Source organism: Suricata suricatta, chromosome 17 (assembly GCF_006229205.1).
Source record: "Suricata suricatta isolate VVHF042 chromosome 17, meerkat_22Aug2017_6uvM2_HiC, whole genome shotgun sequence".
NCBI lineage: Eukaryota > Metazoa > Chordata > Mammalia > Carnivora > Herpestidae > Suricata > Suricata suricatta.
In genome coordinates, this window is record NC_043716.1 from 33,386,457 (window position 1) to 33,400,878 (window position 14,422).

Sequence of the window (14,422 nt, forward strand, 5' to 3'; positions counted from 1 at the left end):
ATGGATCATAGCATGCCCTCCATATTGCCTAAATAAACCTCCCCAATTAGAGAAGATTAATATCATGACTATTAATCTCAGCATAAAAACAAGAATGACTGATGATACAGATTGTTGGCAAGGATGTGAAGAAATGGGCCAACGTGTAGATTGGTACAAGACTTTGACAGGAGAAGGGCACCTGGGTGGCACAGTCAGTTGAGCGTCTGACTTCGACTCAGGTCATGATCTTGCGGTTTGTGGGTTTGAGCCCCACGTCGGGCTCTGTGCTGACAGCTCAGAGCCTGGAGCCTGCTTCAGAATCTGTGTCTCCTTCTTTCTCAGACCCTCTCCTGCTCATGCAGTCTCTCTCTCTCAAAAATAAATAAAACATTAAAAAAAAAGAAAAGACTTTGACAGGGGAGTAAGGACAGCAGCCATAATGCGGCTTATGTTCCAGGACCGTCCCTCCCCTGCCAACACCTTAGAGTCAAAACTTCCTGGAAATTAAAGAGGGAGGCTGATTGCAAATTAAGAAACATTTTATGTTGGCGTGCTTGGGTGGCTCTGCTGGTTAAGTGTCTGGATTTTGGTTCAAGTGATGATCTCATAGTTGGTGAGATGGAGCGCCATGACGGGCTCTGTGCTGACAGTGCGGAGCCTGCTTGGGATTCTGTCTCCCTTTCTCTCTGCCCCCTCCCCCATCCTGCCTCCCACCTCAAAATAAATAAACTGAAAAAAAAAAAAAAAGAAGTATTTATGTATCAGCATCTCTGGCAAACAGCGTAAGAAATCTCAGAAGAAAAGGACCTGAATCCTCATAGACCCAGCAATTCCCATGTAGCAAATTCCTTTCTTATGTTAATATTCAATTTGCATTAAATTTGGTTTTTGTAATTTTGTATGTTTTTATAAAGACAGCACCCAAAATTGTATCAACTTCAGAACCCCCAAATCTGTATCCCTTCTGATTTTCTAATATCTGTTAACATCTGAATATGCATACCCTTTGGCCAGCCTGGAATCTATCCTAAAAAACAAGCAACAACAACGACAAAAAAACCCTAGCGAATGCCTAAAGGTATGATTAACTGCTGCTTAGCAAAGAATAAAAAAAAAACCACTTTATTTCTATAAGTAAGGGATTAGATCAGAATGTTATAGGGCATTTGTATAATGGAAACCTAAGTCATTAAAAATATATCATTCTATATTGAATGATATGGAAAATGTCTAATACATTTTAGGTGAAAAAGTACATTTCAGAATAATGAGAACTGATGTGCCCTCATGCTGATTCTCTTCTAAATACTCTCTTTCTGTTTGATCTCCGATGATCTTTTTTTAAAATTTTTAAATGTTTATTTTTGAGAGAGAGACAGAGCATGAATGGGGGAGGGGCAGAGACAAAGAGGAAGACACAGAATCCGAACCAGGCTCTAGGCCCCGAGCTGTTAGTACAGAGCCCTGCAATGGGGCTCGAACTTGGGAACAGCAAGAGCATGACCTGAGACAAAGCCAGACACTCAACCGACTGAGCCCCCCAAGCGCCCCTGATCTCTTATGATCTTCTTAACCGCTCCCTGACCAAGATACATACCCACTTTCACATGGGAATGAAGCCCAAAGAAACGCAATGAGCAGCCAAGCTGGGATTCAAACCCGGGACTTCCAAGTCCTCCATACAATACAAACTGAATCTCTGTAGAAACTTGTGGCTAAAAGTGGGCTTCCACCTGTGTGTTAAATAAATCTCAGTCTTGGACCATCAATAGCAAGGATTATTCTTTTTTATTAATGAAGAGGAAAGAGGTTAATTTTCTCATGGCTCCAAATCTGCTGGGGAGGCAACTCTGGCCCCCTTCCTGTGTGTGTCCCTCTTTAAAAAAATTTTTTTTAACATTTATTTATTATTGAGAAACAGAGAAAGACAGAGCATGAGCATGGGAGGGGCAGAGAGAGGTGGAGACACAGAACCCGAAGCTGGCTCCAGGCTCTGAGCCGTCAGCACAGAGCCCGATGCAGGGGCTCGAACCCACGAGCAGTGAGATCATGACCTGAACCGAAGTCAGACGCTCAATCTACTGAGCCACCCAGGCGCCCTTGTGTATTGCTCTTTAAACTGCAGCCCACCCACAGCCGCCTCTGGGAGCAGCAAACCTGAAGCTGATAGGGCCCTGTGAGTACACCGGCCCATTGAGAAATATCTCTGGTCCCCTACCTCCCAGACCTGAAGACACATCGCTCCATTTCTGTGATTTACTTGTGATTTATTTACCTTCACTGCCTCTGATCTCACGCTCCCGTTCTCACGTTCCAGCTCACCTCTCCCCATAACAGCATAGCCAGTTCCCTGACTGCCCCACGATGGAAAGCCTTGGGCCCCAGCGGTGGCTCTGCCCAGCCCAGCCTGGCCTTCCAGCACGACCCAGACAGAAAACAGGGGCTGGCTGGTTGGGGGAGGTCCCGTGGCATTCTGGACATTACAAGACTGGCAACTCAAGTCGGAGCTAGAGGCCACCATGGGCATCATAGTCCTGACAGGGGCAGATATGGGCCTGGGGGAGTCCATTGAGGCAGGGACCATCATGATACCTGAGAAAACAGGTCTGTAGTGTCTGCTTGGATTAGAAACTCTTTTGCCTCTTGTTACATGTTACCTGCTGGGAGGAGGCGCTTGGGACCGGGCCAGGGCCTTGCAGGTGAATCCTGCCCTTGCTGGGGGCTGGAATGATGCAGGACAAAGCTCTTAATCCTTTCAGAAGCCACCAGGCAGGGAGGGTGGCTAGATGTGAGGGCTCCACGGAACTGCGGGAATACACCCCATGCTGACGCAGGCCACTGCCCCCCTGGGCAAGGTGCCACACCAGCCACCAGCAAGAAGCTTTAGAAACGAAATTGAAAGCAATAGCCTGTTTTGCTTCCAAGTCATGGACTGGTCTCTGCCCTTCCCCCGCCACAGGCATCTGATGCCAGGCTGGCTGATCCCTGGGCCCTAAGAAAAACATAAATCATCAACAAAGCTAAAAGACAAGCAACTGCCTGAGTTTATAAATTTCATTTGATACGTAAGAGACCGAGGATTCGTATTTAGCTTGTATTTAAAACAAACTCGCGCATCAATAAGGACAGGTAATCCAATGTAATAAGGGGGCAAAGATTATGAATAGAGATTCACAGAAGACATTTCAAAAGAGCCCAGTCTCCCTGCTAATCAGGGAAATGGCCATTCAGACCACAGCGAGATATGCTTGGGCCCTTTCCGGAGGGGCAAACAGTTCAATGTCCGTTAGGCGACACTGAGCATTTGCGACAATGTGTGCCCACGGGACTTGGGGTTTCTTCTGGCCTGGCGGTCACAGCAGCAAAGCCTCTCCAAGGAAATTTCCAGAAAAACTGGAAGTGTTCACCCTATAATATAGCAATTGTACTGTTAGAGACACAGTTATGAAATGGAAAGAGAATAATCAAGATCTATAGTGTCCGTGTAAATAGATCTTACAAACCTACTATTGAGAGAAAAAAGGAATGGCACTCTGGTATAGCTCGTGCTGAAATTACAAAAGCCTAAGTATTGTTTATGAAAACAAAAAATAGGAGAACTGAAAGCACTGATTACTTGCTTGACACGATTCGAAGTGCTTTCCAAGGGATATGATATCCTGGTCTGGATTCAGAGACACAGTAAAAGCAAAAAACACACTCTGACATGACATGCATTAAATTTGTGGCTCTCAGTGACAGATGGGTTGGAGGACGGCTATAAAAGAGACTTGAACTTGATCCCTAATGTTTTATTTCTTTTTATTTATAAATTTCTGTACCAGCGTGGCTATGTGCTCATTTGGAGTGGTAGCTACATAGGTGTTTGTTATTTTAGCAAGTGATCGTGGTTAATTTTTTTTTCCATATGAAATATTTAAGAAGAAGACTACAAGAGGTTGATAAACTCCCAAGGATGTGCACCTAAAACATTCGAAAGATGAAGCAACTTCCTGGCATGGGCGGAGCAAGACCCACTGGTCCTATCATGTGAAGGCTGGGGCAAGACCAACATTTACGCTCTGAGAAAGAGCCCCAGCCTGTCCGTGAAGTTCACACGCTGTACTCACGGCCAAGCCTCAGACCTCAGGCAACACGCTCGCTATTGTATGGAACACAGTTGTAGCTAAAAGTGCCAGTGCACCTCCTAGTTTGTGGCAGATTCTCCTCTTCTGTCCCCCTTGCGCATCACCCCAAGATTCATGCCCCCGGACCACACGCTGACCCACGCCATGGGGCCATGTCCTTTCTTCTCCCTGAGTTGTACAAAGATACCACGCTGCTGGCTGACCTGGGAGTGGCACTAGATATGGGAGTAGAGATGGCAGATGACTGGGCAGGAGACAGCCTTGAACCTATAATAGCTGTTTTAGCCTGAAATAAGGTTCTAGTTTTTATGTACCTGCATAAACGGGTGACACATTTATACCAGTGACAACATACAGCTTTGTTCAAGAAAAGGATGGTGCTGGGGCACCTGGGTGGCTCAGTTGGTTAAGCGTCTGACTTTAGCTCGGGTCATAATCTCACAGTTGGTGAGTTCGAGCCCCGCATTGGGCTCTGTGCTGACAGCTCAGAGCCTGGAGTCTGCTTGGGATTCTGTGTCTCCCTCTCTCTCAGCCCCTTATGAGCTCATGCTGTGTTTCTCCCTCCTTCAAAAATAAATAAACATTAAAAAAAATTAAAAACGAAAAGAAAAGGGCAGTGCTGTTGTGACAAATAATTCCAAATAAGAGCACTACTGAATGGTCATTTTATTTTTTTTAAAAGTTTTTGGGTAATGTTTATTTATTTTTGAGAGAGGGAGAGACAGAGCATAATGAGGGAGAGGCAGATAGAGCGAGAGACACAGAATCTGAAGCAGGCTCCAGGCTCCAAGCTGTCAGCACAGAGCCCGATGCGGGTCTCCAACTCACAAACCATGAGATCATGACCTGAGCCAAAGTCGGATGCTTAACTGACTAAACCACCCAGGGGCCCCTGAATGGTCATTTTCTTAATTGATGGCACAGGATGACTGATGTTAAATAAAAAGATTCTCAGCAAAAATAAATCAAATAAATAAATAAAGGAATTTTTTATTTAAGTCTCCTAGAAAAAAAACACAAACCTCAAAGTAGATCAGTCTTACATGAAAAATACAAAACTAAAAAAAAAAATTTAGAAAAAAACATGGGAAAAAGTCTTCAGGATCTGGGGCTAGGCAAAAGGTTCATAGCCTTGGCATCACAAGCATGATCCATAAAATTGGTAACTGGGTCCCATCAAAATTAAATGTTTGTGCTCTGCATAAAACCTGGTTAAGAAGATGAAAAGATGAGCAGTGCCTGGGTGGCTCAGTTGGTTAGGCATCCGACTCTTGATTTGGGCTCAGGTCAGGATCTCACGGTTCATGAGACTGAGCCCCACAGTAGGCTCTCCACCAACAGTGTGGCGCCTGCTGGGGATTCTCTCTGTCTCTATCTCTCTCTCTCTCTGCCCGTCTCGTGCACTCTCTCTCTCAAAATAAATAAATAAACATTAAAAAAAAAGAAGATAAAAGGATGAGCTACAGAGTGGGAGAAAATATTTGCGAACCACATATCTGACAAAGAACAAGTATCTAGAATACATAAAGAATACCAAAAACCCAACAGTTAAAAAAATAATCCAACTACACAACGGGCAAAAGACACAAGGAGGCATTTCACCAAAGAGGACATACGGATGGCAAATAAAGCACATGGAAAGACATTGAACATCACTGGCCATTAGGGAAATTCCTATTAAAACCATAATATCGGGACATACCTATCAGAATGGCAAAAATAAAAAATAGTGACAATAGCAAATGCTGGTGAGGATGCTGATCGCTCCCACATGGTTGGTGGCATCGTGACATGGTGTGGTCATCCTGGAAACCAGGCAGTTTCCTTAAAACTAAACATGCAACAGGGGCGCCTGGGTGGCTCAGTTGGTAAAGCATCCAACTTCAGCTCAGGTCATGATCTCGCAGTTTGTGGGCTCAAGCCCCGCATTGGGTTCTGTGCTGACAGCTCAGAGCCTGGAGCCTGTTTCAAATTCTATGTCTCCCTCTCTCTCTGCCCTTCCCTTGTTTGTACTCTGTCTCTGTCTCAAAAATAAATAAACATTAAACAATTTTTAAAAAAGCCTAAATATGCAACTACCATACGAGCCAGCAATTACACTTTAGGGGCAATTATCCCAGATAAAGAATTCCACTCCAAGAGAAATGAAGGTTTACGTTCACCCAAAAATCTGTACACAAATGCTTATAGCAGCCTTATTTGGGGAAAAAAAAAAAAAGCTGGAAACAACCCAAATGGCTTTCAATGGTGAATGGTTAAGCCAACTGTAACATCCATATCAGGGAATACTCTTCTTTTTTAATGTTTTATTTATTTTTGAAAGAGAGAGAGAGAGAGCATGAGTGTGTGCAAGTGGGGGAGGTGCAAAGAGAGAGGGAGACAGAGGATCTGAAGCAGGCTCTGTGCTGATAGCAGAGAGCCCGATGTAGGGCTCAAACTCATGAACCTGTGAAATCATGACCTGAGCCAAAATCAGATGCTCAACTGACTGAGCCACCCAGGTACCCCTTAAGGATGACTCTTTAGGGGTGACTGGGTGGCTCAGTCAGTTAAGCGTCGGGCTTTGGCTCAGGTCATGATCTCGTGGTTTGTGGGTTTGAGCCCCGTGTCAGGCTCTGTGCTGACAGCTAGCTCAGAGACTGGAGCCTGCTTCTGGTTCTGTGTCTGCCTCTCTCTCTGACCCACCCCTGCTCATGCTGTCTCTCTCTGTCTCTCAAAAATAAATAAAAAACATTAAAAAAATAAAAAATAAATTAAAAAAGGATGACTCTAGCGATAAAAAGAAAGGAACTATTGATACACAAAGACACCTGGGTGAATCTCGGAGAATTATGTAGAGTAAAAAAAAATCAATCCCAAAAGGTAGCACACTCTATGACTCTTTCTACATAATGCCTTGAAATTACACAATCATGTAAGTGGAGAACCAATACCAGATTCCTAGAGGTTAAGCAGCAGCTGGAAGTGGGAGAGAATTGAGTGTGGCTATGAAAAAATCCTTGTGGGGATGGAAATGTTCCATATCTCGACCATGTCGATGTCAGTATCCTAGTTGTGATACTGTACTAACTTTGCAAAAGCTTACCGTTAGGGGAAACTGGATGAAGGGTATATGGGATCTGTTTGCACTATTTCTTTTTTCTTTTTTCTTTATTTTTCAGAGACAGAGAGCGACAGAAGGAGCAGGGGAGGGTCAGAAAGAGAGGAGATACAGAATCGGAAATAGGCTCCAGGTTCTGAGCTAGCTGTCAGCACAGAGCCCGACGTGGGGCTCGAACCCACGAACCGTGAGATCATGACCTGAGCTGAAGTCAGACGCTTAACTGAGTGAGCCACCCAAGCGCCCCCGTTTGCACTATTGCTTACAACTGCGTGTGAATGAATAATTATCTCAACATAAAAAGGTTAACTTAGATTATATAATATTGGGGACCACAAGGTATAACCAGGCTACCTAGTTCAGTGGTCCCAGAAGCCACACTGTCCCCACCATTCCCTGCTGGGATGGCCCCTTGACACATCTGGGGTCCCATTTCTCAGTTTGCCTTTCTGTTGTCACACCCAAGAGGTAAAATATAGTGCAGATGAGATCATGTCCTTTCCCCTAGGGTTATCAAGGAAAGCTAAACTGATTAATGCATAATACACATATTTTCATGATTTTTTGTCAAGGTTAACAGGTCCCTCCTCCCAAAAGCACCCTTTGGTTTTTGAGCAAAAGAAGGAAGACACAAGAGCATATACTTTAAGATTCAAGAATAGGCAAAATTAACCTATGGAGACTAGAAATCAGAACAGTGGTAGCCTCTGGTTAGGGAAAAGGGTTGACTGGAAATGAGCACAGAGAAAGTTCTAGAGCTGTGTTGTCTATACAGTAACTGCTAATCACTGTGGATGTGGATCACTTGAAATGTACCTATTGAATGAAGGTGTTCTGTAAGTGTTAAATACACATCAGATTTGAGGGGCGCCTGGGGGGCTCAGTCAGTTAAATGTCTGGTGGCTCAGCTTCGTGGGTTCAAGCCCCATGTCCAGCTCTGTGCTGACAGCTCAGAGCCTGGAGCCTGCCTCAGATTCTGTGTCTCCATCTCTCTCTGCCCCTCCCACACTCTGTCTCTCTGTCTCTCAAAAATAAACATTAAAAAAATTTTTTTTAATTTTAATTTTGTGTGTGTGTTTTATTTATTTTTGAGAGAGAGAGAGACACAGCGTGAGCAGGGAAGAGTCAGAGAGAGAGGGAGATACAGAATCTGAAGACAGGCTCCAGGCTCTAAGCTGTCAGCACAGAGCCTGATGCAGGGCTCAAACCCACAAACCGTGAGATCATGACCTGAGCTGAAGTCAGATGTTCAACTGATTGAGCCACCCAGGCGCCCTCCAATTTTTTTTAAATACACATCAGATTTGAAAGTCTTAAAAAAAAAGTAAAACATTTTATGAGAAATTTTTAAAAGGTCATTACCTGCTGAAATGACATTTTGACTATACTGTTACAGAAAACATATCATTAAAATTAATGTCACCTATTTCTCATTACCTTGTTAATATGGCTACTAGAAAACATAAAATTACACATGTGACTCACATTATTTATCTATTGAAGAGCACTGTTTGGGCAGAGTGACAGGCAAGTCCTATATCTTGGGGAGTGAATATGTACATTTGTTAAAAAGCATCAAACTGTACACTTAAGGTCTGTGCATTGTAATTATACCATAAAGCTTCATGGTCTTCCCACCACCCAATATAACCTTCTGGAAGGGATCTACAGCTTACAAAGGAAGACAAAGAACTCCAGTGTGGTATGAACCACAATAAAGATGCAAGCAAGATACCCTACTATTGGTGGAAGTTTCCCTTTTTAGCACTTTGGGTAAAACCACTGGTGCATGTGTATATAGGAAAAAGTAAGCAGGAAATTATCGTTTGACTCTAGGAAACTCAAGAAGATGCTTCTGAAAGCCTGAAATTCTTGGGCCTGTGAGGCATTCATACTACAAGTCTTCCCTCGGGTCCCTTGTACAGAGCCCCTGGGGAAACCATACAGGGGCCAGGGGGTGGGGGCTGATGGGGTCACTGAGGTACACAGGAGGTTTGCTTATGACCTTAGCCAACTCGAGACAAAACCCTCAATGTCTTCTGTTCACTTGGAGGACTAGAGAGAATGACAGAGTGTCGGGTCAGGAGGGATTATGAGTTCTGGTACAGGTAAGGCTCCAGGTGAGTGTGCCGGCTTCATACTTCACCCGCAGCCCTCTTGAATTAGGGGATTGGGCTCCAAGCTGAGCCTCCTTAGGAATCACAGAACGTCTCCAGAAACGTAGAGTGCTTCTCGTCCAAGTGGCCTATTTTACAAACAAGGTGCAGAGAGATGGAGTGACTTGCCTAACAGGATACTGAGTTGGCAGTGATGGGGCTGGGACCTGCTTTCCTGTCATCTGACTCCCAGAATGAGAAACTCACACACGCCAACAAGTTTCATAGAGCAGGATTTGTCAGCTGGAAACATGACTTATTTATTTCTGAAGGGAGAGGCCCTTGGCAGAATTATTGGTAACTGTCATTTATTAGGACACTCCCCTAGCAAGGCCTACTCCAGAAATGAAATTATATCCTGTACTTTGGTCAACATATGATCACCTCCCCTCCCCCTCACAAAAAAAAAAAAAAAAGAGAGAGAGAGAAAAGAAAGAAAAAAGAAAAAAAAAAAAAAAAAGGTGTGAACACAGGCCTGTTCTATACCCCGAGCAGCCCAGCTTGGTTTAGGCAGTTGCCCTACCAGAACTGTCTCCCTCTTACTTCCCAGACAAAGTTACTAAACTGTGGAACTGTGGGCCTTGAGAGCACTATAGGAATGCATAAATCCACTGTTACTAAGCGTGACTTTTATAATAGCTCACCAGTGCAATGGGTTGAAGATCTCTTTAGCATCAGGCTGTGAGTTAAGAATTTTCCTTTTTTTTTTTAAGTTTTTAAATTTATTTTGAGAGAAAGAGAGTGAGGGGGGCAGGGGCAGAGAGAGAGAGATAGAGGGAGGAGGGAGAGAATCCCAAGCAGGTTCCTCACAGCACAGAGCTCAACGTGAGGCTCAAGCCCATGAACCACAAGATCATGACCTGAGCCGAAATCAGGAGTCAGATGCTCAGCCGACTGAGCAACCCAGGTGCCCCAAGAATTTTCTTAACGTGACCTTATTTAACTCTCAAAAAACATTATTTACACATGAGAAAGATCACGTTCAACTTAGTCCCAAAGCTACCAGCTAAACTGGTTCATTTGAACCCAGATCTGCCTGGCTTCAAAGTTGCTGCCTGTAGTAATGTGGGGGGTGTTAGGAGGGGTTCGTACCCAGGATTCAAAAGAGTTCAAGCACAGGCAAGATTTCATGCAAGTACATAGGTTCATACTTCAAACTAGAGCCCTGTCGTTGGAGGGATCAGCTTCAAACTCCAGCCTTGCAGCAAGGCTCCCTCGATCCATTCCCACCAATCAGATTGTTTCCTGCTTTGATTGCTATCTTCCAATGAACAGCACCCTTCCAAGCACCCCCCCCTTGAATAAGGGGGGGGGTCTAGCCGTGCCTGGATGGTTCAGTCAGTTAAGCAGCCAGCTTTGGCTCACATCATGATCTGGCGGTTCGTGAGTTCAAGCCCCGCATCGGGCTCTGGGCTGACAGCTCGGAGCCTGGAGCCTGGAGCCTGCTTCTGATTCTGTGTCTTCCTCTCTTTGTGCCCTCCCTTGTTCATGCTCTGTTTCTCTGTCTCTCAAAAATAAAGAAATGTTAAAAAAAAAAAAAAAAGAATGGGGGGGCGGGTCTATGGTCTTCTCCTGAAGATCCCTTCAGTGAAAACAAGTTCATTCATCTCTACACTGTCTCTGCAGCTTCCTTACTAGATTGCACATTACTGTGTGTCAGGTGGGAAAGGGTAACCAAAGCTAATTTGCACCATTCACTGGTTACAGTGTCTAAGTTCATAGTTTATTTTCTATTGTTACATTTAGACTGGTAATGTGTAATGCATAGGGAACTGATCACTCATTAATCATCTTTGGGGAACTACGGGAAGAGCCTAATTTTTTCAACCATTATGATTTCCAACCAAAACACTTCCTGGCTTAATACAATCCCCTTATATAGGGACAACATTTTATAGTTTCTGTTACTGGTCCCACCGAGTACAGCCATCCCCCTAGAGGGTAGTCCAGGAAGCTCATTTATCCCTCTGCCCGACTATCAGCATCAGGTCACTGGGGCCCCAACTCTGAACATCATCCCGAATTCTGAAAGGCGTAGGCCAATGTTTTCTGTCTTTCTCAGCTCTGAGCCCTCCCAGCACCCCAGATGCAACTGCCTCACGGGCAGCCCGAGGCCAGCTTTAGAGGTCTGTCTGGAGGAAATCTGCTCAGCTCAGGATCATCAAGAAATCTTCCCTCCAAGGCTCCCTGAAGCTCCAGACTGCCCATCCATTTTCCTTGGGGGACGGAGATGTGCGGACAAGAGGGAGGAGCTGGTGGTTGAGGAGATCCAGAGAGCAAAATACCGCTTCCTCTTTCCTTCTGGGGAAAAAGGCTCTGGACAACCCCAATTTTTGATGGACAGGGGGGTGTCTGGCAGATCCAAGGGCTGGATGGTAGCTAGGCAGAGACTACCACCTTGGCAACTGGCCAGAAGGAAGAACCAGATGCAAGAAAGAGGTCACTGAAAAACGGATTCTCCCCTACTTTTAAATCCGTTGGAATTCCTACCCAGACACCATTTGAAGGTCTCAGGGACCAGAACGGCCCCAAAGGAAAGGCTGAGAAGAGCAAGACTTTGTCCATCCATCAAGTAGGTAGCATTTGTGACAAACTCACCAGGCTCAGAGGTTAGATAATGAACTCAAGGTCACACAGCGAATAGGTGGAGGAAACAGGACTGTAACCCAAGGCAATCTGGCTTCAAAGTTCTTGCTCTTTCCTGACAGCCAAAACTGGGGATCTGATAAGTAACAGGCCTGGGGTGGGGGGGTGGTTGGGCAACAGAAAAGCAAGTTCTATGTGTAACTAGAAAGAACAGAGAACACAACTCCAAGAACTTTCCATGTATCATTATACCAGAACATTGAGTAGTGATCTCCCGACCTAGTGTTCCCCCGACTAAACTGCAAATTCCTGGAAGTCTGGGCTTTTTGGCTTCTGTTCCCATGGCACCCACCAGGTGCTTGACCCAATGTATGTGCTCAACAATATCTATTGAATGCTTGAGACTCTTGAGGTTTTCTGAAGGGGAAAGGGGGAGTGACCTTAGGCCAAATCATCATAGTCCTTAGAAAACAAGGGAGTGGAAGGGATGGGAGGGAATTAGGCCAAACGCTCAGGAAACCTTCTCTCTCTGGACAAATAGATCTCCTTCTGGTGCAGAGTAGGAATGTCTTTGAGGCCCCGTGCCCCTACCCTGGGCCTGGCCCAGGGAAGAGTCCTGCTTTGTTTACACAGAAAAACATCAAAGACCAGGAATGTTGCCATAGGACTAGAATCGGCCTGATTTAGCATCATCAAACATGTACACCTTGGGGGAGGGGGAACGTTCCTTGGGGTCCTCACATTCTAAGAGGACATGGAGGAGCCCAGAGCTGGGGCTTGGAGGCCAGGGGTAGCGAACTTGCCTAGGGAGGCCCAGGAAGAAAACTCAGCTGTCTTCATCACAATCCCATCTACTGAGCAGTCTTGAGCCATCAGGTATTTCCAGAAAAGTGGGCATGGCCCTCTTAGAACATTGCATACTTTCTAGTTATCAGAACCAGCAAATTCAAAATGCTTTGATCTTGAAGCTTTAGCCAAAAGAGGAATTTGCGTCTCCTTCCAATCCCCTCTGACCCCATCCAAGTTTGGTTAACCAAACAGTTCTCTCAGAAGAGAAGTCCCATTATTCTGCTCCCTCTTCCCCCAACTTAGTTCCTGACCCATCTGGGCGCCAGGGCAGGCTATGTGGTGCCCAGACCTTCCCCTTATGGGCACTGAACATAACCACCACTGATAACATCAGCTGGAGCCCAGATCTGCTTAAGCAACAAGCCCGAGTTCAAATTTTAATCTTACAGGCGGTCGGCACTATTTACGACACAGCGATACAATCAGCTACTAGGAATGGAAACCCGCCAGCCCGCATCCCACCTTTGCACTGAGGACATGAGCAGACAGGCCCAGAAGGTAGTAAGATGCAAAAGCAGTGTTTGTCAGCTTTGAGGAGAGGGGAGATTGCTGAGCATGGCTACCCGCGCAGACCAGCCAAAAAGATCTCCAAGTTTATGCGTTAAGGGGGTCCAGCTCAGAGACCGTGTTCTTGCCCCTGGCCCTCCTCAGGCTTGACCGCCAAAGGCCCACACTCCTGGCCCTATGTGCTCATGAATGGAAAGAACCTAGAGTCCTGGACTGTAACTCCGAGTCAGTACAGGGTCGCAGCCAGCCACCAGTTGCGGGGCTGCGCGGCCAGGCCAGCATTTCCTGTTGCCTAGGCACTGCGTGCCGGGTACCTGCTCCCCTAGCGCGTGCCCTCCGGAGGGGCGGCAGCCGCGGGCGTGCCAGCCGGAGTGGGATTGCCCCCCTAACGAAAAGCTCTGCAGGAACCCCCAATCTCACCCCCCCATCCACTCCCGGGGACCCGTGCCGCCCCTTCGCCCACCCTCCCAGCCCCCTGGGCCGAGTACCTGAGGGGGCGGACGCCCTGCAATCTCGCTTCCTGCCAACCCCGGGCGACGACGGCCCGGGGCCCCAGCACCCCCGGGCTCCCGGCGCACAGCCTCCCGAGGCGCAGCATCCAGAGGTAGATGGCCATGGCTCTCTACGATCCGTGTCCCGGGCCCAGCAAACTTTTAAAGAGAGCCGAGGCGGGGCGAGCGCGGAGCGGGCGGGGAGGCGGGCAGGCGGGCAGGGTCGCCTCTGCCTATGGGGTGCGGAGGACTCCGGCCGCCGGGCCGGGGGGCGGGGCGAGGCGTGGAGGAAGCCGCTCAGCTCGGGGCCACCTTCCCTTCGGACCTGAGGGCCTCTCCGGCCACCTCGAAGACGAGCCCGAGTTCCCCTGCGGATCCCCAGGCCCCGGCCTCAGCTGGAGGCCGGGCTCCCCTCTCCACCACCAGGGGGCCTGAGTTTGGGGGCTCAAGACTTTGTTGATTTTGCAGGGCGGGAGTCCGCGGGGCCGGAGTGTGGGCCCAGACGCGTCCATCCTCCCCACCCTCCACCTCCCTGAGCCCCGTTTAGAGCACGGGTCTATGCTGCCACCTCCCCTCCGGGTTGCGAGCCAGCGGGCAATGAGAAATGTCCCCGCCCAGTCGTGC

The 14,422-nt window shown here is 47.0% G+C and overlaps 1 protein-coding gene across 1 annotated transcript in view; it reads right to left on the minus strand.

The window, feature by feature from the left end:
* Nucleotides 1-14,121, minus strand: part of ACSF2 (acyl-CoA synthetase family member 2) — a 35,554-nt gene extending 21,433 nt beyond the window's left edge. Inside the window, exon 1 of the mRNA XM_029927978.1 lies at nucleotides 13,796-14,121. Coding sequence (XP_029783838.1) covers nucleotides 13,796-13,923 — 128 coding nt within the window. The 5' untranslated portion in view covers nucleotides 13,924-14,121. The remainder of the gene's footprint in view (nucleotides 1-13,795) is intronic.
* Between the last annotated feature and the right edge of the window lie 301 nt (nucleotides 14,122-14,422).